We start from the raw sequence: 26,193 nt of genomic DNA on the forward strand, positions 1-26,193 counted from the left end.
TTTTACGTGGGAGATTTTTATTGGGTAACAGATTAGAGTTTCCCTTTTCGGCAACTAATTAGAATTGTTATATAACAAGGTGTGTGGAGAGGGAAAACCTTGCTTATCACTGAAATATCAAGGAGAAAACCTTGCTTATCACTGAAACCCTAACCTGCAGCCCTTTCAAAAGCAAACGCTCCAAGAGCACTGGCACTTGCATCATCATGGACATATCATCTTACAGAGCCTTTGAAGAGCTAAAGCTATTCCATTCCATCGATCGCACAATCTACGTTCGACTGCTGGGTTTACGTTTTGATCCTAACCAATCTAAGCTTGTCCTAGCATTTTGGTATTTTCTGGACACAGAAACTCACTACAAGTTTATGGCGGGCACGTTAGATTTACATGACCAGGACTTGTATGCTTTAGCGTGTGAGTCGATTATCTGCTTACAGTATCTGTATTCAAATTACGCTCCTCCGGGGTCAGAGGAAATTGATAGCAAGTTCCGAACACTGTGTCTTCTTCTTCTTACAAAAAATATTCCACTCGAGTTTGTGTTTGAGAACAAGGAAAAGGCCCGGGAAGAGATGAAGAAAGTTATGGACAATGTCTTCGATAGAGCTTTATGGGATATAATTATAGTCCCACCATATCCATATTTGGGTCATATACCCAGTGGTTTCCTGCAAACCAATTTGTTGAATGGTCCAATATTACAACAATGGTTTCAGCATAATTATTCACTTAATCAGCAGGGTCATAATATTGTTGAGGCTCAACCTTTATTGCCACCCCAAGAAGCAGACGATGATGTGCCAGATCAGTATCAACCTAGTGTTGACAACAATGATAGAACTTTATTCTTGACATTCTCAAAGGGCCATCCTGTTTCAAAGGAAGAACTCAAAAGCTATTTAAACTGGTGGTTCTCTCTAGTCTCTCTCTCTCTCTCTCTCTTTCTCTCTTAATTATTGCAACTTATATTAAATGGTTACACGTCTTATTGCACTGAGGTGCTTTGTGATAAAACCCAATACTTATCAGGCTGTGCAGGTAGTTAATTGAGACAATATTAGTGTGATTACTAACGGATTGTTGATGTAATTTGGAAAATAAACAATTTGTATCATCTTAACTGACCTTATCATGTCGAGTATCAAATTTAAAGATGGCACAACATACAATCAATTTTATATGACTAGGTATATATAGCTTTAATATTGGTTTATTATTATCAGCTTCAACAATATCTAGATTAACTTTTTTTAACTCATCATGTATATGCAGGAAATTTGGAGATTGTATAGAGTCAATCTTTATGAAGAAGCCTGTTCATCCAAGTGAACAATCACTGTTTGCTCAAGTTGTTGCTAAGTCTGCGTCAGATGCTACCAGAATTCTTGATAAACCGGACCACGAAGGCAAAGTAAAATTCTCCGTTAATGGAAAAGATGTTAAAGCGAGGCGATCTAAGCCAAGGACAGAACTAGTCACAAGACTAGAAGGGTTCTAGCAGCCAACCCTAACAAAACAACCGAGAACGGCCATAGACAAGATAAAGTGGCTGCACTCAAGATTTTTGTCCAGCACAAAGAACAACTTTTTGAGAGAAAAAATAACTTTTTTGTTTTAGTCTGTTGTATATACTAGATGAAGTTTTTGGTTTAGGCAAACAAAGGCAGGTTCGTTGTATATGTCTTATTTTTGTTTTTCTTTTTGGCAACTAGTGTATAATATCATATTTATATGTTATGTCATGTCATCTTTTTTAAATATAACCTTATATTTACATTAAACGGTAAGAGAATTAATTAATACAAAACAAATTTTACACGTTTGATGGAGGAGTCTTCAAGTTAATTTTAGGATTTTTCGTTCCCTCTGTTTCTCTACGTTTATGAATTTTTATTTTTGTTCATTATAAAAAAAAAAATTATTTGATTATTTCTGCTAATGATTCTAACCAATATATATATATATATATAATTTTTTTTTTTTTGTTTTTGTTTTGGGGGAGGGGGAATTTACTCCTCAACTAAACAAACGACTAGCACTCTATATATGGGGAAGTGGAACTTACTTGACCACGCCGTGCCTATGATGGAGTGACTTATGCATCATGAAAAAAATCAAGGGTGGTGTGGGACTTGGTGGCCCAGATTTCAAAGGACACAATTACTCTATAAATTCTACTGCAATCATCTCAAACACATACACTTGAAGATAAAAAGGTGTTTTGTGGACACCCTATGGCAAGCGAAGATGATCTATATCTTCTTGGCATCAAAATTACTTGTTAGAGAATTGTAGGACCTGAATTTAGAAATTATTTGACATATGAAAATAATTCTCTAATTGGGAACCACATAACAAAATAATTAGAAATTATTTGACATATGAAAACTCATATGTCAATCCACATAGGATTGACATACTAGTTGAAGCTTACTTCTACTTTCAAATTTGATTACATGACATTCCACTTAGGATTTGATATTTTATTTGAAGATGGTCAACTTATAACCCAGATAAAATTTCTTTTAACCACCAACAAACACTAATAACTTATCACGCACTATCAGGGTCAGGACTGCCATCTGCACCCTTTACATTTTGATACTTGTAAAACTTAGCACACACCAAATAATAGCCAAAGTTTATCACCCCCACCACAGCTAGCATCCAATAAACATTGTCCAGCTTGCCATCGCTTATATTGTTTAGTAACCATCCAGTAATCCTTTGGACCAAATTAATCACACCTGTGCTTAGGTAAAATGAAATCCCAATAATCAATGAGGTCAAAGCCGTCGATGTGCTTCGCAGCGACAATGGAAATTCTTGATAGAAAAATTCAACTTGCCCTGGAAAATGAAATGCCTCTCCAATGCCTATCAAAGTTAACTGTGGGAAAAGCCACAAAGCTAGCATTGGTACAACAGCACCGGGCTGGTCATGGAGATGGTGGTCTTGGAATACTTTAAGCCTTTTCGACTCCACCATTGCCGCAACAGCCATACTGAGAATGCTTAACACGTGGCCTAATCCAATACGTTGTAGGGGCGTTGGAGACCGGCCAATCAACTTCTGCCATGTGGGATATAAGAACCTGTCGATAAGGGAGAGAGAGATGACATTGGAGATTAGAATAATGACTACAACCGAGCCAGGTGGTATCCGAAATGAGGTCCAAGGTGAGGGTCCATGGTTAGAGCCTGCAGGATTGAATTGCTAACGGGGTACCTAATAATATGCCTGTTGACCACATTGGAAATATTCTTATAATCGTCTTGAAATCTTCCACCTGTTGCATTGTGCTCAGTCTCCATGGTTTTGCAATTGAACCATCTGATCTGATGTCTCCTTCAGTTTTCTGTGCTGCACGGTTAAGAAACCTACATAGAAAAAATAAGGCATCAAAATTGTATGTCTACAAATACTGTCCAACTTGGAAGATGATCCTCTCCTTTTCTCTTTATTTTAATTAAACGAGAAAAATTTAATAGGTGTCTTGCCCACGTAGCAGAATGAGTGGCAAGTTTTGTCCAATTAGAACAAATCATGCAGCTTCTATATATAATTCAAAAAATTATATACATTGCACACTTGAATCTGACATAATACGGCATTCATTATCTCACATGACATGACACTCTATGTAAGTTTTCTCATTTTATGCAGTTCAATTCATGTTATTTTATTAAAAAATATTGCTTAAGGGAAAAATATCTTTATCTCCTCAGAATCTCAGTTAACAATTTAGGTTTTGAAGGAGGAAGCAATAACTCAAGAGATTTAATTACCACACAACCAAGAACTCAATACGATGAACTGTTGGGCATTGTCTAAATAAGCTGAGCAGATGAGATTTCATAAAAATTTGAAAATGTATATAGTTAACCCTGTAATGTTTGTACCTCAAACTCCTGCTAGATGCTGCAGCCTCCACGCCCGTTACTCCATCATTCCCATAGTAATAATCCTTGCTTTCAGAAGAGATCTGGAGACTCCTTTTCCACGTAGCAGCAACAATAACACGAGCTAAACCCACAAATGGACTCCCTTGTGGCTTATCATATTTATAGAAACGGGTTCCAGACAAGAAAATGGCTATGGCAATTAGGTTGGTGATGACAGCTAGGCCAAATCCCCATCTATAACCCACATTGTCCTCAAGATAGATAATGACTGTTAGGCCTACTATTGAAGCAGAGTATATAGAAACGAAGCACCAATTAAAGAAAGTTGCTTGGTCCTTAGGTCTGTCAAATTGATTAGCACCCAGTATTGCCAAGGTAAAGCGGGTACCTCCCAACCCGGTAGATGATAGAGCTATACCCGCATACAGGATTGCATACTGAAATGTCGAGGTGGGATGGCATAATTCGGATCCGATAGCGCAAGGTTGAGGCTTCAACGAATTAAGTGTCGCGGTTAAGGTCAAGAGAATTATGCCCTACAAGTCAAGTGATCGGTATTATTAAATCATAAATGGAGTTTAACTAGCTACTTAAACGTTCATATTTGTGATATTTGACATATTTAACATTACATGTTGAAGTCACAATCACCTCATAGGTAGATCAGCTTAACAATCAACATGATCTATCTCGGATTAGATTGACAAATTGAATACAATATTATCATAAACTATTTACCCAAGTAATTTTTTTTTGAACAAGTGATATTATCTACGCTAAGGGATAGGAAGTGGACTTCTCACAATTGGCTAGCAATAATGTGGTTCAAATTAGTTTTAGCGAGAACTGACTACATTTATGACCTCCCCTCTAAAGCTTTAACGTATAATGTGTATATGGAGTCCACCTCTATGAGAGATTTTTCAGTGTGACCGGTACACATGATGGTTGTCACATCCCGGCCCGGGCGGGACCACTTCCCGGGCCCGCTCCACCACCGTAGCACGATATTGTCCGCTTTGGGCTTACCATTCCCTCACGGTTTTGTTTTTGGGAACTCACGAGCAACTTCCCAATGGGTCACCCATCATGGGATTGCTCTAGCCCCCTTCTCGCTTAACTTCAAAGTTCCTACGGAACCCGAAGCCAGTGAGATCCCAAAAGGGGCCTCGTGCTAGGTAGGGATGAGAATATACATATAAGGATCACTCCCCTGGGCGATGTGGGATGTCACAATGGTACACCACATGTCACTATATAAATATGTCACTATATAAATGGTGAGATATGTGTGTTAAAAAATTAATAACTTAAAAAATAAAATTTCCCACCACTTGTATAAAAACACGTGGTGTACCACTTATATTCTCGTCACAATAAAAAATTTCCCCTTCTCTATTAAAGAGGTAGTCAATAAGTAATCAGTATATACGGTACATTTGTCTATTATATTTTGTGTCTCTGCAGATAAATAATGAGTATAGCAAATAGGCATGTAATGAGATAAATATGTTAACATAATGGTTATTTTTTATTACCAGCAAAGAAATGCAGGAGGAAACTGAGATAACGGAGAATGAGCCGAAGAAAGAGTCGGCTATGATTGCAGCAATGATTGGGATAAAACTGGAAGAACCGTTAACCACGTTTGCAATCTTAGCAGCATCAATGCTGTTTATATTGAATTCTTGAATCAGAAACACTATAAAAGTTGAGAGCCATCCTCCGACTGTAAGTGACAAATATAACAGAAATATAATTAGAAGGGTATTATTGAAATTAGGTTATATGGTTATATAAGAGATCCTATAACTATCATTTCTTCAAGTTCATTTGTATACATTTTCTTCATTTAATCAATACAATCTCTCTGTTTTTATCTCTAGCATCTTCCTCTCTATCATCTTCCTCTTCCTCTGTACCAATTCTTTATCTTTTACAATATAGTTAATATGGTATCAGAACCACCAGCTCACGCCATGATTCTGGTGATTTCTCTCGTAGTAGTTTGCAAATTTTTTTTTTTCCTAATTTAGTTTCTCTTCAAATTTCCATTAAATTTTCAGTGCTTCCGCGAGCTTGGGTTGATTTTTCTGCGATTGTTGGTTGATTGTTCTGATTTGGAGATTTCTCCACCGACGCCTTCACTACCTCCAATAACTAAAGCTCTTTGCCGAGGGATTCCTCTCGCCCAATTCCAAAGCCCTATGCGCCGGTCTAGCCACTCGGTTTTAGCGGTGCAGATAAATTTGCTCCAACTTGTGGAAGAAATTCAAGATAAGCTGACGAAGGGCACTGTCGAGTGTATGATTTGTTATGATATGGTAAGGAGGTCTGCACATGTTTGGTCCTGCTCAAGTTGCTACTCAATTTTCCATCTGACTTGCATCAAGAAATGGGCCCGAGCTCCCACTTCTATCGACATGTCTGCGAGGAAGAATCAGGGGTTTAATTGGCGGTGTCCTGGATGTCAATTTGTACAGCTCACTTCGTCAAAAGATTAGGGTGCCGAGATCCATCTTCTTTTTGCTGTGCAAATCTCGATTCGGTGGTGATTCTTTCTGCTGTTCGTCTGGGAATTTCTCTTCTGCGTTGCTGATTGGAAAGTGGGATCTTGGATTCTGTCAGGTTATTTCTTGTATCTGTCATCTTCTTTATCCATACATGGTGTTTGTGGAATTGCCGCAGAAGATAAAGTGTGAGATTTTATACATGATTACTTGTGAACTTGTGAAGGTCATTGACATTAGTTGAAGAATGATGAAATATAGTTTCTGCCAAGATTAATTTTTGAAGGAGTTTCTGCGATTCTGATGATCTGGTGATATGGGGGACAAGGTTCAATTGTAAAACCAGTGTCTGGTGATCTGCGTTTCTTGATTGTCTGGAGTTGCTGTTGATAGTCTGATAGTCTGGAGTGTCATTCTCCTTGGTTAATTTTGGTGTTAGTCTCTGGGAAGATTTAGGAAAATCTCAGGAGTGTCATTCTCCTTGGTTAATTTTGGTGTTAGTATCTGGGAAGATTTAGGAAGCTATCAGGAGTGTCATTCTCCTTGGTTGATTTGGTTTCTTGGAGTGTCATTCTCCTTGGTTGATTTGGTTTCTTGGAGTGTCATTCTCCTTGGTTGATTTAGTTTCTTGGAGTGTCATTCTCCTTGGTTGATTTGGTTTCTTGGAGTGTCATTCTCCTTAGTTGATTTAGTGCTAGTCTCTGTAAAGATTTAGGAGGGATAATTTGCATATACAGTAAGTGTGTTATTATGGCTTCTCAGTTCAAAGTCGAAAACTTGTTGGTTACGTTCAGACCAAGACTAGATTTGATTGTATTGCAAAGCTCATTGATCTACTTTTTGGGGAGCTTGTATTGGGTTCTGCTTACAGAAAAGACAATTCTAATGGCTTTAGTGCTAATTTGAATTCTAATAAGCAAGTTCAATGTTTTGCTGTCCGAGATGGTTGCAGTGCTTTGTGAGCAACACTTGTTCCTGCCTTTGTTAAGGGCATTTGAAATGTTCCTTCCGTCATGTTTTCCCTTACCTTTCATACGTGCTCTCCAGGCATTTTCACAAATGCGCCTATTTGAAGCCTCAGCGCATTTGGGTTCATTTTCTACCCGAATTAAAGAAGAATCAACACGCCTGCCAGTAAATGTTGGACGAGAAGTGCAGATTGGTACATTATGGATCAGCTCCACCTCCATTAAAGCTGCAGATGCAATGCTTTTGACATGTCCATCTCCTTACGAGAAAAGATATTTATTGCAACTGCTTGCTTCAACTGATTTTGGTGATGGAGGGTCCGCTGCAACATAGCCCGTCATTGCAGATCAGTCTACCTGGCTAATTCAAACTTCATTTGGATACTCCAAGTTTAGTTTGAGAGGGGAGTAATAACTGATATAACACAAATATAGTTAGAAGGGTATTATTGAAATTAGGTTATATGGCTATATAAGGGATTGTACAACTATCATTTCCTCAAGTTCATTTGTATACATTTTATTCATTCAATCAATACAATCTCTTTGGTTTTTTTTTCTATCATCTTCCTCTTCCTCTGTACCAATTCTTTATCTTTTACAATGTAGTTAATAGTGACAAGCCTATCACAGCCCCTGCTCAAAATTGTACAAGTCCATCTTTCAAATTTTAGTGCGAAACATTAAGGCTTTGGCCCAAAGAAAGCATGTCAAAAATACGTCCCTTGATCCTGATCCTATACATATGTGTGTGTAAGGCAATTAATGTCCCTTCCTCACATGCGCAGCCCATTTTGCATGTAAGGATGCTTGCACATATACGTTCTGCACGCAAGTGGAACTCTATGTAAAACTATGCACGTAGATTAATATGATAAGTGATTGATAAGAAATAAGCGTCCGATGTTTCAATCTAATAGTGAAATTGAATCTCAAGGTGTTTAAAAATGCTTAGATGTTTGTGGAGTTCAATTTTGAAAACTTTTGAACAAATTTGTAACCGATAATCAATCAAGAAAGTATATCACCAGCATGTAGGTATTTAACCTTCAAGCCAATTTTAGAAGCATGCAGCAAATAATACAATTCACTCCTCTGAGCTCTAGTCTACATGCATGCATATGAATGATAAACAAGATTACGCCAAACGATTACATATCAAAAGCTCAAGAGACAACAAGATTAGGCTAAACGATTACATATAAAAACTTAAACTTATCTAAGGAAATTACAAACTCAAGCATTTTGAAATTTTCTTTGAATAGTCAATTTTTATACTTAAATACCATGTTCCGCGGGGCCGGGGGGGGGGGGGGGGGGGAGGTGTGGGGTTGGGGAGGCTGGGGGTGGGGGTGGGGAGGGAGGGAGAGAGAGACCGATGATGAATGGGAAAGTGATCCAACCACCGCGTCTGCTACCATCTGATAAAAGTGGGCTTCATGATCCTTGTGGGAGAGAGAGCCTTCCATGTTGTAAAGGTTCAACAATTAATCTAGCTCAAGGCTCAACCTTCGCTTTGTGATATTCTTCAACATGAACACACTGTTTATAAATAATGCGAGAATGCTTCTAATTTCCACAAACATAAATTGAATATACATACAAGTTTACCATCTTTGCTATTATAAAATGTAGAAAGAATTAAAGAACTCTCTCATACATTATAATACTTGTTTCAAAAGAAAGTAGTTTTGTCACTTAACACAACCACCTTCATTCAAAACAGGTACTTACTACCCACTTAATACATCCAGAACTACTCAAGTGCCATTTGGACCATGCGGCGACTTGCAGTCAACAATATAGGCCAAAGATGAGACATAAAGATAGTCGGGACAACGCTCGGCGAGATAGGGTAGAGTAACCAAGGTCAGAGTGGGACGCTTGGCTTGCATGAATCTAAAAAGGTGTGCCACCTTGACTGCGAAAACGTCACTTCACTGACGAGAGTCTGGCCGAATAGGTGGAAAGGTGTCAGTATGTTAGTACAAGTTAATGGCGCATTAAATGCCAATTTGAGAGGCTCCAAAACTAGAAGAAATTTTTCCGAGTACCCGGTACATGAGACAACTGGAGTACCCACCCAATAAATATTTGACATGTAGCAAATCTGTTTTCTATTAAATTTCATGCCTTTGTTTTGTTCGAGATAAGTCTATTAATAAAATATTTCATCTGTGGGAAAAAGAAAAAAAAAAAAGTTTAACTCCATTAATTTCTCAATCTGTTCATCTTCTTTCTTGGTAGATTGCAGATTCGCCTGACTCCTAAACATACAAAATCCTTTTTCTTTGCCAGGTTCAAGCCTTTGTTGGTGTTGCGCATGGTGGACAACTTGACCGAGGACTTGACAGAGAGCAGGCGAGCAAGATGAAGGCTGTGAAGGGTGAGGCGATCCAGTGCTGTTGGTTTTAGGCTAGTGAGGAGGGTGGGGATGTTGATGGACGACAAGATCTCGTCATTGATTAGGCGATGGAGGCTAGATGGCGATGTTGGGGGATTGCACAGCCGACAAAATTGGGGATTGATGGTGAAGAAAAGACTGTGAATGTTAAGGGGCCAGCAACCAATTTCAATGATGATTAAAAGTTAGAAGAATTTAGGGGTTGCAGATGAAGAAGATGAAGTTTTAGAACGAATTTTGATAATAATAATAATAATGAATGAATTAATTTTCAACAAAAAGAGCAAGAAAAAAAAAGAATTTCTGTGTAAAAACATATAGCCACATGTCATATGCCTATTGGTTTGGTATTCCACCTGTCATGTATGAGGTGAAGTTCCCAGAACAGGGAAAAATTTCTCCAAAACTAGAGGCTTAAAAGAAAAGATTGAATATATTAGTTGAGCGCTATTAAGTCTTAAAATTAATATATTATGAGCAACATAGTGGATGTAGCTCAGTTTTGAGAGGTCAACCACTTATATCTCTACGTCTATTTATTTTTAGTCCAAATCTGTAACAACCCGTCCCGAATTTTTCGAGATGTCGAGGGCAAGTTGGTATTTTTTACTTTGGTTGAGTTTTATATTTTAAATGTTTGCCTTTAGTCTTGTTTGATGTGCCAAGTAGGGCCCACTTCCTTTTTGGTTCCCTAGCCCACTCCCTCTTCTTCCTTCATTTCTCCTCTCCATGACAGCTTTCGGATCCCTCTCTCAAACTCTCCCAGCTATTTCTCTCTCATTCTCTGCAAGCAGAGGCCACACCATCACCTTTCACCATTTCCTCCGGCAAACCCCATAAACTACCACCGTCAATGGGCTTCTCTCTTCCTCATTCTCTATGAAGCACATAGACCACCCAACAGAGCTAAGCGCACCTACCATGCTGGTAAGTTCCACTGTTCCGACTAGGTAAGGCTTGGAATACCTTTGATCCTTCTTCCTTTGAATGTTCTGGGGTGTTTTAAAGAATACAAGTATGTATTATGGACGTTTTGTGACAGAAAATTACTTGGGGACACTTTTTCGGCAAGAACCCGTGCCTTCCAGGCTATTTTCCGGCCAGCTCCGGCCACGACACGTCACCAAAGTGGTAAGAACTTCTTCCTCTCATCCTAAGCTTCATTTCCATAGTTTGTACGTTGAAAATGGTGAAGAAATGAACTTGAATAAAGCTTTAGAACTCTTGCCTAGTTTTTGGCCGACTCATGGCCTGAAATCAGGTCGACCCAACCCGAAACCCATAAATTGAATCCAAACCTAACCTTGCTACCCGGCCCAACCCAGAACTTTGGCCCACTAAACCAAGCCCAGAAACCGGCCCAACCCAAAAAACCCAAAATCCAGATCCAACCCAAATTTGACCCAACCCGATCGGTTCCTAGTTTCCAGATCAGCACGTGGATGCCCGCCATGGCTGGCGAGTGGAGCACATGCGCCTCCGCCGTCGTGGACGACGGGGAACACAGCGGTGCTGTTGACTTTTCCGGCCAACTTTAAGGCGGGGAACACATCGCCCCCGAGGTTTCCTTTTAGGTTTTTCGACATCCTGAATCCATTTATGATGTCCGTTTTCCTAAATTCAATCGTTTTAGGAGAGTTTTATTAATTGGTCCCTTTATGTGCTTAGGTGCGCTGTTAGTGGTGTTTCCGTCTTCTCTAGTTTGCACGGGTCTTCGACGACGAAGTATTTGTGAATGAACCCCTTCCAAAATGCATGATTTTATTACTAGAAATGCATATATGAAAAGCTTGATTTTATGATTACGTTTTATGAAACGTTTGTAAGTAAATTGGATTTACGCTTTATGAAATATCATGCTTTAGCAAATTTACATTACTCAGATATTTATGAATATGATGTTTGAGTTATTAAGCTTTGATGAGATACATTTTGGAAAGATTATGATCATGATTTTCTGTGCTTACTTAGTGGATATTCATACATATGTGCCTTCGGGCGGGCGATTTAGTGTTTTCGGGTGAATGATATATGTGCCTTTGGGCGCAAGATTTATATGCCTTCGGGAGGGCGATGTAGTGCCTTTGGGCAAATGAAGATTTATATATGCCTTCGGGCAAATGAAGATTTATATATACCTTCGGGTGGGAGATGTAGTGCCTACGGACGGAAGATATTTATATATGGCTTCGGTCAGACGATGTAGTGCCTTCGACTGGAAGATATTTATATATGGCTTTGGTTGGGCGATGTAGTGCCTTCGGACGATTGTGACACCACTATTATGCACACTATATATGATATATGTTTTATGAACGTTTTATGGCATACTAGGGTTTTCGGAAAACTTATTACTTATTATGCTATATGAGTTTACATAAACTGGGGGTTAGTACGTTAAAGAATAACTGTTTTAGTTTACTTGTATATAAACTTGGTCCACTCATGTTTTGTTTTATGCCCCCTTAGGACTTAGAATTGAGGCGTACAATCCCAGTTTCAAGGCACTCCCGCATCGGTATCTTCGAGTCCTCTCGGTGTAGGACCCATTCCTTTGTTCGTACATTTTTATAATATTCCTTTTACAGTGTTTTGGATTAGTTGTATGTTCTGAATACGTTCCATAATTGCATATTCATTATAGATAATTTACAAGTTTTATTTATGTTCATCCCTTCTTCATAGTTCTCATGCATGTTAGTATGGCTTCGTCATCTTCGGGTGTCGACTAGCTCGTGCCTACCCTGGTGTTGGGAGGATACCGGGGTCGGGCGTGTCAATTTGGTCTTAGAACATGATTTGTTCAGAGCATACTTAGGATATTCTATTATTGTAGTAGTGTGTTGGCCTTGACATCATTTAGATGTCACGGTTTCTAGATTTGGTGTCATTCGACGTAGTTGTGCAAACCTTTTTCTGTCTGAATTGTCACATTCTATTTGAAATACAAGAATTCGTGTCGAGATTGTGCCTCATCGGTGACAAAATGGAATGATGGATGACTTTCAACAACAGACTGATACTATGTGACATGCCTTCCCTAGGTAGGCATAGTTGAATTTATATTGAAGTGACGTGAAATATTATCAGAGGCAATGAAGTTGGTTGAAAAAGACATAAAAGCAAAGAAAGCCTCGGATAAGGTTGAAAAGAAAATAGCCTCTCCACTTCCGGTGTTCAAGCTGATGATCAACATATATTGGATCCTCCAACCGTGAGAGCTAAAGGGGTAACCAACAAGAGATTGTAGAGTGCTTTGGAGAATTTGAAGAAAGTGGCAAAAGTTAGATATACCTCGCAAATGTCACCACCTATTACTATAGTTTCTGGTAATACTCATCCAATATGGTACTTTTTACTTTTTTATTGTGAATATACTACATTATTATGTAACGAATATATGTACACTTGCAAAACAACATAATCAAGAAACTATCAATGCTCCATTAAATATGACAACTCGCATCCATCATTTCAAGACTTTTATAATCAGGTTTGTATTGAAACTTATATTTGGGGTTATAAGTCACAATTTGTGTTATCATTCTAACATTTTGTTTATTGATTTAGGTTAATGGCAGTAGACATCTTGGATAACACAACTTTAGCTCTTCAACGTAAAAAATTCTTAGAAAAATGTGCAGATGCTGGAAACATAGAGCTCATGGATTGAAGATGGATGAATTGAAGAAACGATTTGGGATTTTTATTTCTTTTTATTTATATAGTCTGGCTGCTTGACAATAAGGCAAAATAACTATAAGATTCACCTTGGATATCAAGTTTTTTAACACTTATGTTTTGATCAATGTTTTATTTCAAATATTATTATCTTTAGTTCTTACTTATATTTGGTAGAGATGTACTTTCTTGAAAATAGAAAGCTACTATGATCAAAACAAAGTGAAAGATAACAAATCGGTTATGAAAAAATTAACTCAATAATCTGGAGTGTATTCTTTTGTATTTATAGAGAGTGGAGAGAAATAGTGAGGGAAAAAAAGGTTTGTATTTGGAAAGAGGTGAGAAACAGTGGGGGTAAAGAAAGCAAAGAAAATTTGGGAAGAAAAAAGTGCAGAATTTCATAGTGATGCACAAACTCATGGTGGAGGAACATACATCTATCACTAGCCGGAACATACATCTATCACTAGCTTAACCTAATGGTTTTTGTCTTGCGGTGGCACTCTTGATTAAATATGTATGTACTTTCTTACTAGTTATAGGCTTATACACTCTCACGTGATTATTCTAATCACAACCCAAAAGAGATGAGGAGATATCTCAAGAAAAATGTACTTAAGGAATTAAGAAGTGGGAGATAAGAAAAAAAAAAAGGGGGAAAGATAGACAAAAAAAGGGGAAATAAGAAAAAAAAGGAAACATTAGATTGATATATATATATATATATATATATATATATAAAATATTAATTAGTAGAAAATAATTATGAGAATTTTAAATATAAAAGAATAATAAAATATTATATTTAAGACTTGCCACATGACAAGTTTTGAGTGAATTGTAGTGCCATTCAACGAAGTTCAGTGACAAACCAAGCATCACATAAGTTTTTCTCCCGGATAGAAGCTTGCCGTGATCCTCGTAAAGGAGGGATTAGGACTGTTATAAGGGACACATGAAGGTTTTTTTTGGTGGATTAGCAAGCCCCCTCAGGTGCGGTTCAGTTTTGATCGCAAAGGCCAATGCTGCTATATATCCAAGCAAATAGGTGTAACATTCTCACATTTTGAGCTAAGATGAGTTCTTTAAAAGAAGATGACAGGAATTTGAACAATGAAGCTTTTTATTTTTTATTTTTTTTTATTTTTTTGAGAAAAGTTTAGGATTTGTGGGGATAGAAATAGTTGCAAGTAATATGTCCACACGTTTAAAAATCTCATATCTCAACGTGGGATTCCACTATAAAACATATTGACAAATTAGAAAGTAGCAAATTACTTATAAGCTCATGTAAGATCCATGTATTTTTTCCCTAATGTGGGATTGATACTCAACATGCCTCTTCTCGTATGACGAATTTTCAAGCCTAATACGTGGATAACACAAAACGGGTGATATGGAGCACGTGCGGCCATTGGGCATCACACATGTGACAACATGTTCTGATACCATGAAGAAAGTTAGGCCATCTCCAACTGATCCGACCAAAGGGCCATAGGGCTAAAAATAACTCGAAATGAGACAAAAACTGTCTCCAACTGAGGGCTAGGCCAAAAGGCTTGTGGGCTCCATCGGGCCAAAACCACCAAATCAGGCTAGTGGGCTGGCCATCTCCAGCAAGCCCAACCAGCCTGATGAGCCCAACCTACTTTTTTTTTTTTGGACGAATTTTTTTTTTTAAATTTCTAATTTTTTTTCCTACATCATTTTTCACATACTTTTCACTATTCCATACTATTTTACCTCATTTTATTTCAATTTTTCACATTCTATTCTCTTCCAATAATCTTTCCTTTAATTTTTTCAATAATTTTCAAATGGCCACCTTTTTCAATAATCTTCCAATATGTCCGAAAATCTTATTTTAATATGGTAGTTTAATTTAATTAACTATATTAATTCAATTAAAATAATAAATTATGTTTGGCCTATGGCCTTTTGGCCCTTTTGGTTGGAGATGATTTTCTATCACAGGGCTATGTTTGGCCTATGGCCCTTTGACCCCTTCAGTTGGAGATGGTATAAAATATGGCATCACACTGTTCATTAAAATATAATTTCGTGGAGGGCTATAGGTCTAAAGAGAGCCCAGTAACCGTTGGATTTGAATTTTTTGGGCTGGCCCGGGGTTGGCTGGCTCATTTGGGCTAGCCGATTGGCTTGATTTGGTATTTTTTGCCCAATGGGGCCCACGAGCCCTTTGCCTAGCCCTTGGTTGGAGTCCTCTGGCCGGATCGGTTAGAGATGACCTTAGGTTCCATTATAAAACTAATTGCCAATATAGAGAGTAGTCCAACTTATTTATAACCTCATGCAAAGTTCCTTCTCCTCCGATTAATGTTGGATTCATTCTAACGGTTCCAAACATCTCAAAAATAACAAATTCAATATATACTAAAACTCAAAACTAACTGATTCACTGTTCATAGGCACAATGTGCTTCCTATTAATTTGTCCCAACTAAGTTTGCTTTATTACGTTTCAGCCACTGTCTGAGAAAATATATATACAGTTTTTTTTTTTCTTCTTCTCTCTTCCCTCTTCCCTCTTCCCGCTCGCTGCCGCGTTGCAACTCACCGTTTGAACGAGAAATCCAAAAATCATCAATTTCATCTCCTTCTCCAAACCAACACAACCATACCTTGCATCAATCTTAATCCGCACCTGAACCCTCGAACCCAGTTTGGGTTCGACATTCCCGGCGACTTTCATAAGTTTCCCGATGGCGGCCGGCCCTGCAACCACATCTATTCGACTCAGGAGAGTCCCAAAAACAACATTCGAGTTTTGCATGCTCGAATCTTCCTCTATACCGAGGAGTTCCATAAACCCAGCTCGCGGTGGGTTTTTCCGACGAAGATCTGAGTTTTCTCCGACGGGTTTCAGGCCTTTCCGACCTTTTTTGGGTCCGGCGAAGGTGTTATTCTTACTCTGCACCCTCAAATTAGCTTAGGTTGTCAATTTGGTGTGCAGTCGTTGAGTTTTAAAGCTAATCGGAATCTCTGTGTTTTCCGGCAATTAGCACTCCCAAGGTATGGCATAAGTTGCTTTTCTTTTCCAGCAAATTAGCACTCCCTGGGTATGGCCACATTCTGCAGATCGATTAATGTGGTGGTTAAGTGCTGAAATGATTATGTTGCACTGATTTTATCTGTCGTAAAGCGCAAGACAATGGGGTTAATCCTTAAAATGGTGAAGGAAACAGGAGCTTAATAATTTGGAATTCTGAAAAGGCGAGATGTTACTGTAAAAATCCTAGACATATATAGACACGTGTTTATAAAAATTATGATGAGATCCTCAAAAATATCTAGCTGGAGGCCGCGAAACCCGACCTTTTTTTGTTGGGAAGCTGGTGTATTTGTAGCATGGGAGTCTGATTGCTGCATATTGCATGGATATGTGCATTTCTTGAGTTTTTGTTTTTTGTGTGTTGGATTAGTTATTGTTGTTATATAACCAGAACTATACATAGTTAGACGACTGAGAATTGTAGTTCAAGTTATTACATATTGTTCAGAGAAAATAAGATCATTGCTCCTTTTCCACATTCTAACCTATACATACATACATATATAAAAGGTGGTTACTTGTGGAAGGTGGGGACTTGGAAATTACTAATTAGTAACCCAGATATGGCTTTTAATTTTATTATCCCAATAACAACATCACTTATCACCTTCAGGGCCAGGATTTTCGTTTGCACCCTTTACATTTTGATACTTGTACAACTTAGCACACACTAAATAGTAACCAAAATTTAGCACCCCCACCACAACTAACATCCAATACACATTATCCAGCTTCCCATTGTTTATATTGTCCGGCAACCATCTTGTCACCTTCCGAACTAAATCAATCACACCTGTTCCCAAATAAAACGATATCCCGACGACCAAAGCGATCATCGCGGTAGATGTGCTTCGGAGTGACACTGGAAATTCTTGATAGTACAATGATACTTGTCCTGGAAAATGAAATGCTTCTCCAATGCCTACCAAAACCAACTGTGGGAAAAGCCACAAGGCTAACATGGGGACAACAGCCCCAGGTTGGTCTTGGAGGTGGTGGGATTTAACTGCCGTGAGCCTTTTTGACTCCACCAATGCCGAAACAGCCATGCTGAGCACGTTTAACACGTGGCCTAATCCTATACGCTGGAGAGACGTCGGAAACCTACCGGTCATCTTCTGCCACACCGGACATAAGAACCTATCAATAAGGGTGAGAGAGATGGCAGTGGAGATTAGGACAATGACTAAAATAGAACCAGCTGGTATTTTAAAGTGAGGTCCTATGTGACGGTCCATGGTAAGAGCCTGCAAGATGGTCAAGCTCGAGTGGACGGCTATTGGGGTACCTAAGAATATGCTTGATGACCATAATGGCAAAATTCTCATAAGGGTCTTGAAATCCTCTACTTGTTGCACTGTGCATAGTCTCCATTGTTTTGCTGAGCCGTCTGATTTAATGTCTCCTTCAGTTTTCTGTGCTGCACGGTTGAGGAACCTGCACATAGAAAAGAGGCCATCAATCTATTTTGCTAGTCCAAAAATTGTTACCAAACGGACCTTGACTTTTATAGTACAACATAAATTGCAATAAAAAAAAGGGCAGAAAAGTTAAATAGAGACTTTGTGGATTATTTCAGGTAAAGCTTTCGGGCATTTTTTTCTCTCAATAGTAATTTAGTTACATATCCATGTTGCCACTATGTATATCAGATCAAAATGCGCGACCTTTCTAGTGTTGCTGTCAGTCACACCTTTCAAAAAAATGAAAAAAGAACCGTGCTGCCTGAACTGCTCTAGCATGTCTAGTGTTGTACGGTTTCTTCATATGCAACTAGTATATGTCCTCACACAAAGTGGATGATTTTTTTATTTTTTATTTTATTTATTTTTAATTGAAGGAGAGAGGAAGAGAGAAAACATGAGAGTGGAGAGAGGGGGTGAGAGGTTTGTTTTTATTTTTTATTTTTTATTTATTTTTTCAATTAGAGATGTTAAAATTACCGACTTAAACAAAACACAGTAAAATTTTGTTTTGTGAAATTACGTTACTGCTCTTAATTTTTTTTATTGTGATAGAAGACTAAATAGTATTTTTACCATCTTTTAATTAACAAAAAAAAATCTATTAATATTAATTAATATGTAGTTTAGATAAAGGAACAGGGAAAGAAAAGAATTTTCAATAGCTTTTGTAGCTGGACAAGAAATCCCGTGTCTATATGAAGAAAATATTGGGCAATACATTTTCTTCCACTAAGAAATGTACGACACCGTCGAAAATTGTAAATTACATAAATGTATAACATACCTTGCTAGCTAGTTGTGCGCTTGAAATCCAAGGAATTTAATGGTTGGATTTGAGCCACTTAAAATAGAATATGTACTTTATATTGGTGTAGCCCATAAATTGGGTTGTTTGAGATGTAATAAAATTAAAAGAAGGAAGTGATGTTGAATGGTGGAAAGTGATTGGGTTGTCTTTTCAAAATTTGCCATAGAAAAGTGGCTTCCTAATGGTGGAAAGTGATTGGGTTGTCTTTTCAAAATTTGCCATAGAAAAGTGGCTTCCCTTAGGCAAAATACTAAGATTTGTAGAGTTTGTTGGAGAGTGTAATTCTGAATTAGTAAACTTTAATCTTCAAATTGCTACGTAGGTCAACAAATTTGTATATAAAAGTCATGTTTATAAAAACTCTTGGAAATGCTCAACAAATAAAAGATAAATAGATTATACAAAATCACTAGACCCCAAAAAGTAGTTTAAAGGGTTATAAGAGAATTAGTCATAACAAGATATATATACACACACACACGAACCTAGCACTTCCCTCTCGTGCAACTCAATTTGTGTATAGAGAAGCAAAGAAAATACGAGTTGTAACGGTTTATCTCTTAAGAACCCAAGTTTATACTCTAGTGAATGAATGGAGCTAATGTCAAGCTAACATCAATAAAGTGTAGAGTAATGCTTGTGCGTACCCGAAGCTTTTGCTAGGTGTTGCATCCACCATGTCTGTCACTCCACCATGCCCATAGTAATAATCCTTGCTTTCATCAGAAGAGTGCTGAAGATTCCTCTTCCAAGTTGAAGCAACGACAACACGAGCCAAATCCACAAACGGACTCCCTTGTGGCTTGTCGAAACGATAGAAACGGGTCCCGCATAAGAAAATGACCAATCCAAGTATGTTGGCAATGACACAGAGGCCAAACCCTAATTTCCAACTCACGTTGTCCTCAACGTAGACAATCACTGTAATGCTTACAACAGAAGCAGCGTAGAGAATGAAGAAGTACCAGTTGAAGAAACTTGCTTGGGTTTTAGGGTTTTTGAATTGATTTGCTCCCATCGTTGCCATGGTATAGCGTGTGCCTCCCAAGCCAATAGTTGCTAGAGCTATGGATGTGTACAAGATTGCATACTGTATTGTTGAGGTGGGTTTGCATAGCTCTGATCCGTCGTTCACACAAGTTTGAGGCTTCAACGAATTAAACGTGGCGGTTAACGCTAAAAGAACTATGCCCTACAAGGCAAACAAGCAATGAGATCACATACATGGTGTTTAATTTAACTAGGTATGGATCCATAACTATGTTACCAATAAAATAGTCAGCTAGGAAACTAAGGAGTAATGGTTTCTTTGTTAAGAAGACTCTCTCACAAGTGGGACTCTCTGTGGACTTTCTGTCACCTCATGTTTTTGGCACAATGTTCTATAATGTTGGTATGATAATTAACGTTGTAAAATGACAGAAAGTCCATGGAGAGTCTCATTTTAAGAGTCTCCTTAGCATTTCTCCTTTATCTTTTTCTTGGTCTCAAAAGAGAAATGCAAAAAGTCTATGAAGAGTCTCACTTTAAGAGTCTTCTTAGCATTTCTTTAATATATTTTTGTTGGTCTCAAAAGAGATATGCTAGGGACGCCTCTTTATGACCACATAATTAATCTAGTTAGAAATTATGATTCCTAACTTATTATATTTATAAAAAAAGAGTACCTAGTACCTAGTACCTATATATATATATCTTACAAAATTAAGACCCATTAGTCACTTATTAGCTTTAACAACATGGATATTAAAACTTTCGTCCACAAGCTTAAAAAAAAAAATCCTCTTTGAAAGGAGGCTTGTATATGAAGTCTACGGTGCAAAAGCAATCAAGTGCGCATGCACGTATCAAGTATATCATCAAACATGCGTCTTACATAAGTTAACTAAGTATCAAGTATATCATCAAACATGCGTCTTACATAAGTTACCAGCAATAGAAGTAGAACTTTTTTAGGGATGTTTGAACACTAGTCTTTGTAGAAGATTAAAATTAAAAAAAAAAAAAAAAAACTCTAGTACTAGATTACGTATTCAATTTAATCCCTTGAAGTGTACTTTTATTAAAATTTACATTCAATTTTATTTTTTAATGTGTATTTTTATTTAATCTCTCCACATTAAATTTTAATTTTTATTAATATGCACATATTTAGTTCTTTAATTATAAATGAACATAAATGAGAAAATATTAAAAGAAATTTATGATACAAAAATATGTAAATATGCAAGTGTACATAAATGATTGTACCGAAATATATAAAATTGACTTCTTTGTCCCAAAATGTTTGTACCTAAATGTTTATACCTAAATGTTTGTACCGAAATATATTATAATGAACCTGAATGTATGTACTGAAATGTATTAAATTGAATTAATGTACTTAAATGCATATACTGAAATGCACGTACCAAAATATAGTATATTGAATTAATGTACCTAAAAGTCAATACCTAAATGTGTGTACCAAAATGTACATACCAAAATACATTATATTGAATTAATGTACCTATAAGTTTGTATACGAAACATTCAAATGTAGTAATATACCTAAATGCAGAACATACAAAATTGTTATTGGAATATATTACAAAAAAAATTTAGTTTGCCTAAATTTAGACATTAAAATATATTATGATGAATGAAATGAAAATTAAATTTAAATGAAATTAATACATTAAAAAAGAAAGAAAAAGATAAATAAAACATCAAAATATAAATAATAAATGAGATGATTAAATGTACTAGGAACTAAAATTGGATTTTAATCTAACACAACGTTATAATCTAAAACTCATTTTTAAAGGACTAAAATGAAGTTTTCCAACTTTTTTTTATAATTACCAGCAAGGAAATGCAGGAAGAAATGGAGATAACCGAGAAAGGGCCTGAGAAAGAGTCAGCTATGATTGCTCCGATGACTGGGAAAAAACTACTTGAACCGGCAACGATGTTTGAAATCTGAGCAGCATCAATGCTCTTAACATTGAATTCTTGAATCAGATACACAATCAGATTTGACAGCCATCCCCCAGCTGCAAGTGTCAACCCTGCTAAAGCGCCTGCGCAGCACACTCAACATGTATAGCAACAAATATTATTAGGGAAATCTTCTCTTGTTGGCAAGTCGATAATATAAGATTACACGTTAGTTCACGCTCGCATGTGTAGTCTAAGAGAGAGAGAGAGAGAGAGAGAGAGAGAGAGAGAGAGAGAGAGAGAGACCAGTGATGAAGGGGAAGGTTTTCCAACCACCGCGTCTTCCACCGGAATCTGATGACGTATGAGCTTCGTGATCATTGTGGGAGAGGGAGCCATCCATGTTGGAAGTTGGTCAACTTGTATTGAAGCTCAAGCTTGCTGGTGCTGGTGTACGGGTCTATTGTTTAATACTTGTAGCGAGGGTAGTGTGATGTTCAACAAGAAATGTGAACCCACTGCGTCAAATATATAGCGGTGGAAATCCTAATTAAGAACCTAATTATTTATTCTTAGGGAACAAGAGGCTTAAAAACAGACTAATGAACACAAAACCCGAATACATATGTTTGACCACGCACCGTAACTTAGGCATAAACTGAAATGGGAAATGATAAACACATAATATTTTTTCTACTGCACACTCATATTTAATTATAGGGTAAATTACACTTTCATACCTCAGGTTTATGGTCTATTTCAATTCCTTACAACATCTTCAAAACATTTTACTTTCATACCTTAAGTACTATTTTATTTCAAAATAATATCTCTGTTACATTTTCCATCCATTGATCTGTTAAATGCTGACGTGGCTGCATATATGCCATGTGGCTGCCAAATGTCTGCCACGTGGCAAATAATATAATTTTTAATTTTTTTTTTTAAAAACCTGAATTTTCTCAAAAAAGAAAAAAAAAATTGAAAAAAAAAGGGTAAATTACAGTTTCATACCTCAGGTTTGGGGTCTATTTTAATTCCTTACAACATTTTCAAAACATTTCACTTTCATACCTTAAGTACTATTTTATTTCAAAATAATACCTCCGTTACATTTTCCATCCATTGATCTGTTAAATGTTGAAGTGACTGCCAAATGTCTGCCACGTGACAAATAAAATAATTTTTAATTTTTTTTAAAAAACCTGAATTTTCTCAAAAAAAAAAAAAAAAAAGAAAAAAAATGAAAAAAAAATAAAAAATGAAACCCACTATCCCTCCCCCCCTTCACGACCCACATCCCTATCCCTAACCTAAAACCCAAAAAACCTACTGCAGCAGCAAGAAGAAGAGGGTGGAAGAAGAAGAAGAAGGAAAAAAAAAAAACCTGCAGCAGTAGCAGCAAGAAGAAGAAGAAGGAAAAAAAAAACCCCAAACCCAGTTTGGTGCCCCCACCCCAACCCGGGACCCACCTCCCTTCCCCCTCGTGACCCATCTCATGATTTTCAGTATGGGTGGGTTTTGAAAATACTTTGAGTTTGAGATGATTTTTGGATTGGTTTTGTGGTAGATCCACTTAATCTCAGGTGGAATTTTTGTGGGTGATGGGGGATTTTTGGGAGGGGTGATAGGGGATGAGGGAAAGGGGTGGCTCGAGTGGGATGAACTGGGGCTTCTGGTTTTTGGGTTCTGGGTTAGGATCGTTTGTGTTTGGGGGGGGGGGGGGCGGCATTGGTTTCAATTTTTTTTTCTTTTTTTTTTGAGAAAATTCAGGTTTTTTTAATAAAAATTATAAAATTATTTTATTTGCCCCGTGGCATATATGTGGCAGCCACGTCAGCATTTAACAGATCAATGGATGTAAAATGTAATGGAGGTATTATTTTGAAATAAAATAGTACTTAAGGTATGAAAGTGAAATGTTTTAGAGATGTTGTAAGGAATTGAAATAGATCTCAAACCTGAGGTATGAAAGTGTAATTTACCCTTTTTTTTTTCTTTTCTTTTTTTGAGAAAATTCAGGTTTAAAAAAAAAAAAAACAATTATTTTATTTGCCACGTGGTAGACATTTGGTAGCCACGTGGCATATATGTGGCAGCCACGTCAGCATTTAATAGATCAATGGATGGAAAATGTAATGAAGGTATTATTTTGAAATAAAATAGTACTTAAGGTATGAAAGTGAAATGTTTTGAAGATGTTGTAAAGAATTGAAATAGACCCAAAACTTGAGGTATGAAAGTGTAATTTACCCTTAATTATATTCATTGTTTATGTTCGATTTATTTTTTACGATTACAAAAGAAAATGGAATGTGTGAAAATCAACTCTCAACTCAAAATTAGCAAATGTCTAGTAAGAAAAGATATTTTTAACAAAGATCAAATCCAATATTTTTTACAAAAGCTTTGGGCAAAATTGGAGTCACGCTTTGCGATGGCGTTTTAATCGCACATCCATGAACTCCAATCACGTCTACACATCATTTCAAAGGGCAATTGCATAGCTACTCAATATCTTCAACAAATTGAAGAGATCGCTGATGCTCTTGCCAGCAACGATGTTGCGGTTGAGGACTCTGAATTAATCTCTGTCACGTTTCACGGTTTACCACCAAAGTACGAATCTTTTGTTGATGTGATACAATTCTGGCTTGGTTCCACCACACTTAATTAGCTGCATGGTCTCCTTCTCAATAAATAGATTTAGTTAACAAATCGGAAGAAAACTACTTCGACAGTGCCAATTCAGGCTTATAACTCCACCGTTGGCATTCTTCCTACTCCACATTCTCAGGCATTTGTTGCTCAACATAATCTTCCAGGTCGTGGTGGTGATCGCAATTTCTATCACAGTCATGGTGGCGATTGTGGTTTCTCCAACCCTAGAAACTTCCAAGGACAAGGCAACTTTCGTTCTAACAACTATCGTCCAAATTCTTCTCACAATAACTCTCAGCGCTACAATCGTGGTGGTCAATCATCCTTCAATTTCTCTGGAAGGAGGATTCCATGCCAAATTTGTCGCTAGTTTAAGCATGATGCAATTGAGTGTCCTCAGCGCATGAATCCACACTATTCCAGCAATGTTTCTCATTCTGTTATCTGTAAGCACACATTCTCCTCAATCAACTTGGATCGATGACTCTGGTGCTAGTGTTCACATGACCAATTTTTACAATACTCTTCAAAATCCAGAGCCATATTCTAGACCTGAGCAAGTTTACATTGGAGATGGAAAAGGTTTGCCTATTCTCCACTCTGGTTATTTTACATTACATACTCCTCATCATAATTTTCAACTTCAAAATGTGTTACATGTTCTTGATTTGAAACAAAATCTGCTTTCTGCAAATCAGTTTCTTGTTGATAATTGGTTCTTTATCCTTTTCACTTTGCTGTGAAGGATATTTCTTCGGGGAAAATGATATTTAAAGGTCCTGTGAGAGATAACTTTTATCCATTTCAACCACAGCCTTCCAATTCTATGATCCATAATCACAATGTGTTTGCTGCTTCTGTTAACACATCTAGAGATATTTGGCACCAAAGACTTGGCCATCATTTAGTGAAGATTCTCAATAAGTTGGCCACTAAGTCTTCTATTTTGTTTTCTAGTGTTTCTAATAAGTCTTTGTGTAATGGTTGTGCCTTTAGCAAAAGTTCCAGATTGCCATTTGCTTCTGTACCTTGTCATACTAGTAAGCATTTGGAGCAACTTCACACAGATGTTTGGGGGCCAACATCTGTCATTTCTGTGAACAATTTCAGATACTATATTATCTTTGTAAATGATTTTACAAAATATTATTGGCTTTATCCTTTGCAATATAAATCTGATGTATTTCCTACTTTTGTTAAGTTCAAAAGTCTTGTTGAGAACTTGCTGCATACTAAAATTGTTGCTCTCAGATCAGATTCTGGTGGGAAATATCTTAACACTCAATTCTCTAATTTCCTTGTTGAGAATGGTATCAGTCATCAACTAAGTTGTCCTCACACTTCTCAACAGAATGGTTGTGCTGAACGCAAGCACATACACATAGTTAAGACTGCCAGAACACTCTTAGTAGCTTTTAAGGTCCCTCATACCTATTGGGATCATGCTTTTTCAACTCTTGTGTTTTTAATAAACATATTACCTATTGTATCCAGATTGTCTCCATGGGAACGTCTCTTCTATAGATCACCTAACTATGCCACTTTGAAGGTTTTTGGGTGTAGTTGTTTTCTTTGGCTGCAACCTTACTCTGAGTCTAAATTGGATCCCAAAAGCAAGCTTAGTGTGTTCCTTGATGACAGTCTTAATCACAAAGGTTACAAATGTTTGGATCTCATTACCAACAAGTTATACATCTCATGAAATATGATATTTGATGAAGGAAGTTTTCCCTTTCATAATCCTGCAACTTCACAATGCTTTACTTCCTCAGTAACAACTTCATCTCTCAATA

At 37.2% G+C, this 26,193-nt stretch overlaps 2 protein-coding genes and 1 pseudogene across 2 annotated transcripts; 1 reads left to right on the forward strand and 2 right to left on the reverse strand.

The window, feature by feature from the left end:
- The first annotated feature begins 206 nt into the window (after positions 1 to 206).
- On the forward strand, positions 207 to 1,501 carry LOC137743084 (uncharacterized). The gene is made up of 2 exons (XM_068482998.1): positions 207 to 910; positions 1,276 to 1,501. Exons 1-2 carry the CDS (start codon positions 207 to 209, stop codon positions 1,499 to 1,501), a joined length of 930 nt encoding a protein of 309 aa, XP_068339099.1.
- Positions 1,502 to 2,556: 1,055 nt separating this feature from the next.
- On the reverse strand, positions 2,557 to 8,855 carry LOC137743085 (protein NRT1/ PTR FAMILY 2.3-like; annotated as a pseudogene).
- Positions 8,856 to 17,116: 8,261 nt separating this feature from the next.
- LOC137743086 (protein NRT1/ PTR FAMILY 2.6-like) lies at positions 17,117 to 22,142 on the reverse strand. The gene is made up of 4 exons (XM_068482999.1): positions 22,046 to 22,142; positions 21,665 to 21,882; positions 19,468 to 20,012; positions 17,117 to 17,983 (listed from the first exon to the last, which is right to left on the reverse strand). The coding sequence occupies exons 1-4, from the start codon at positions 22,140 to 22,142 to the stop codon at positions 17,143 to 17,145; spliced, it is 1,701 nt and encodes a 566-aa protein (XP_068339100.1). The 3' UTR covers positions 17,117 to 17,142.
- Between the last annotated feature and the right edge of the window lie 4,051 nt (positions 22,143 to 26,193).

Source organism: Pyrus communis, chromosome 8 (assembly GCF_963583255.1).
Source record: "Pyrus communis chromosome 8, drPyrComm1.1, whole genome shotgun sequence".
In the NCBI taxonomy this organism is placed as follows: Eukaryota; Viridiplantae; Streptophyta; class Magnoliopsida; order Rosales; family Rosaceae; genus Pyrus; species Pyrus communis.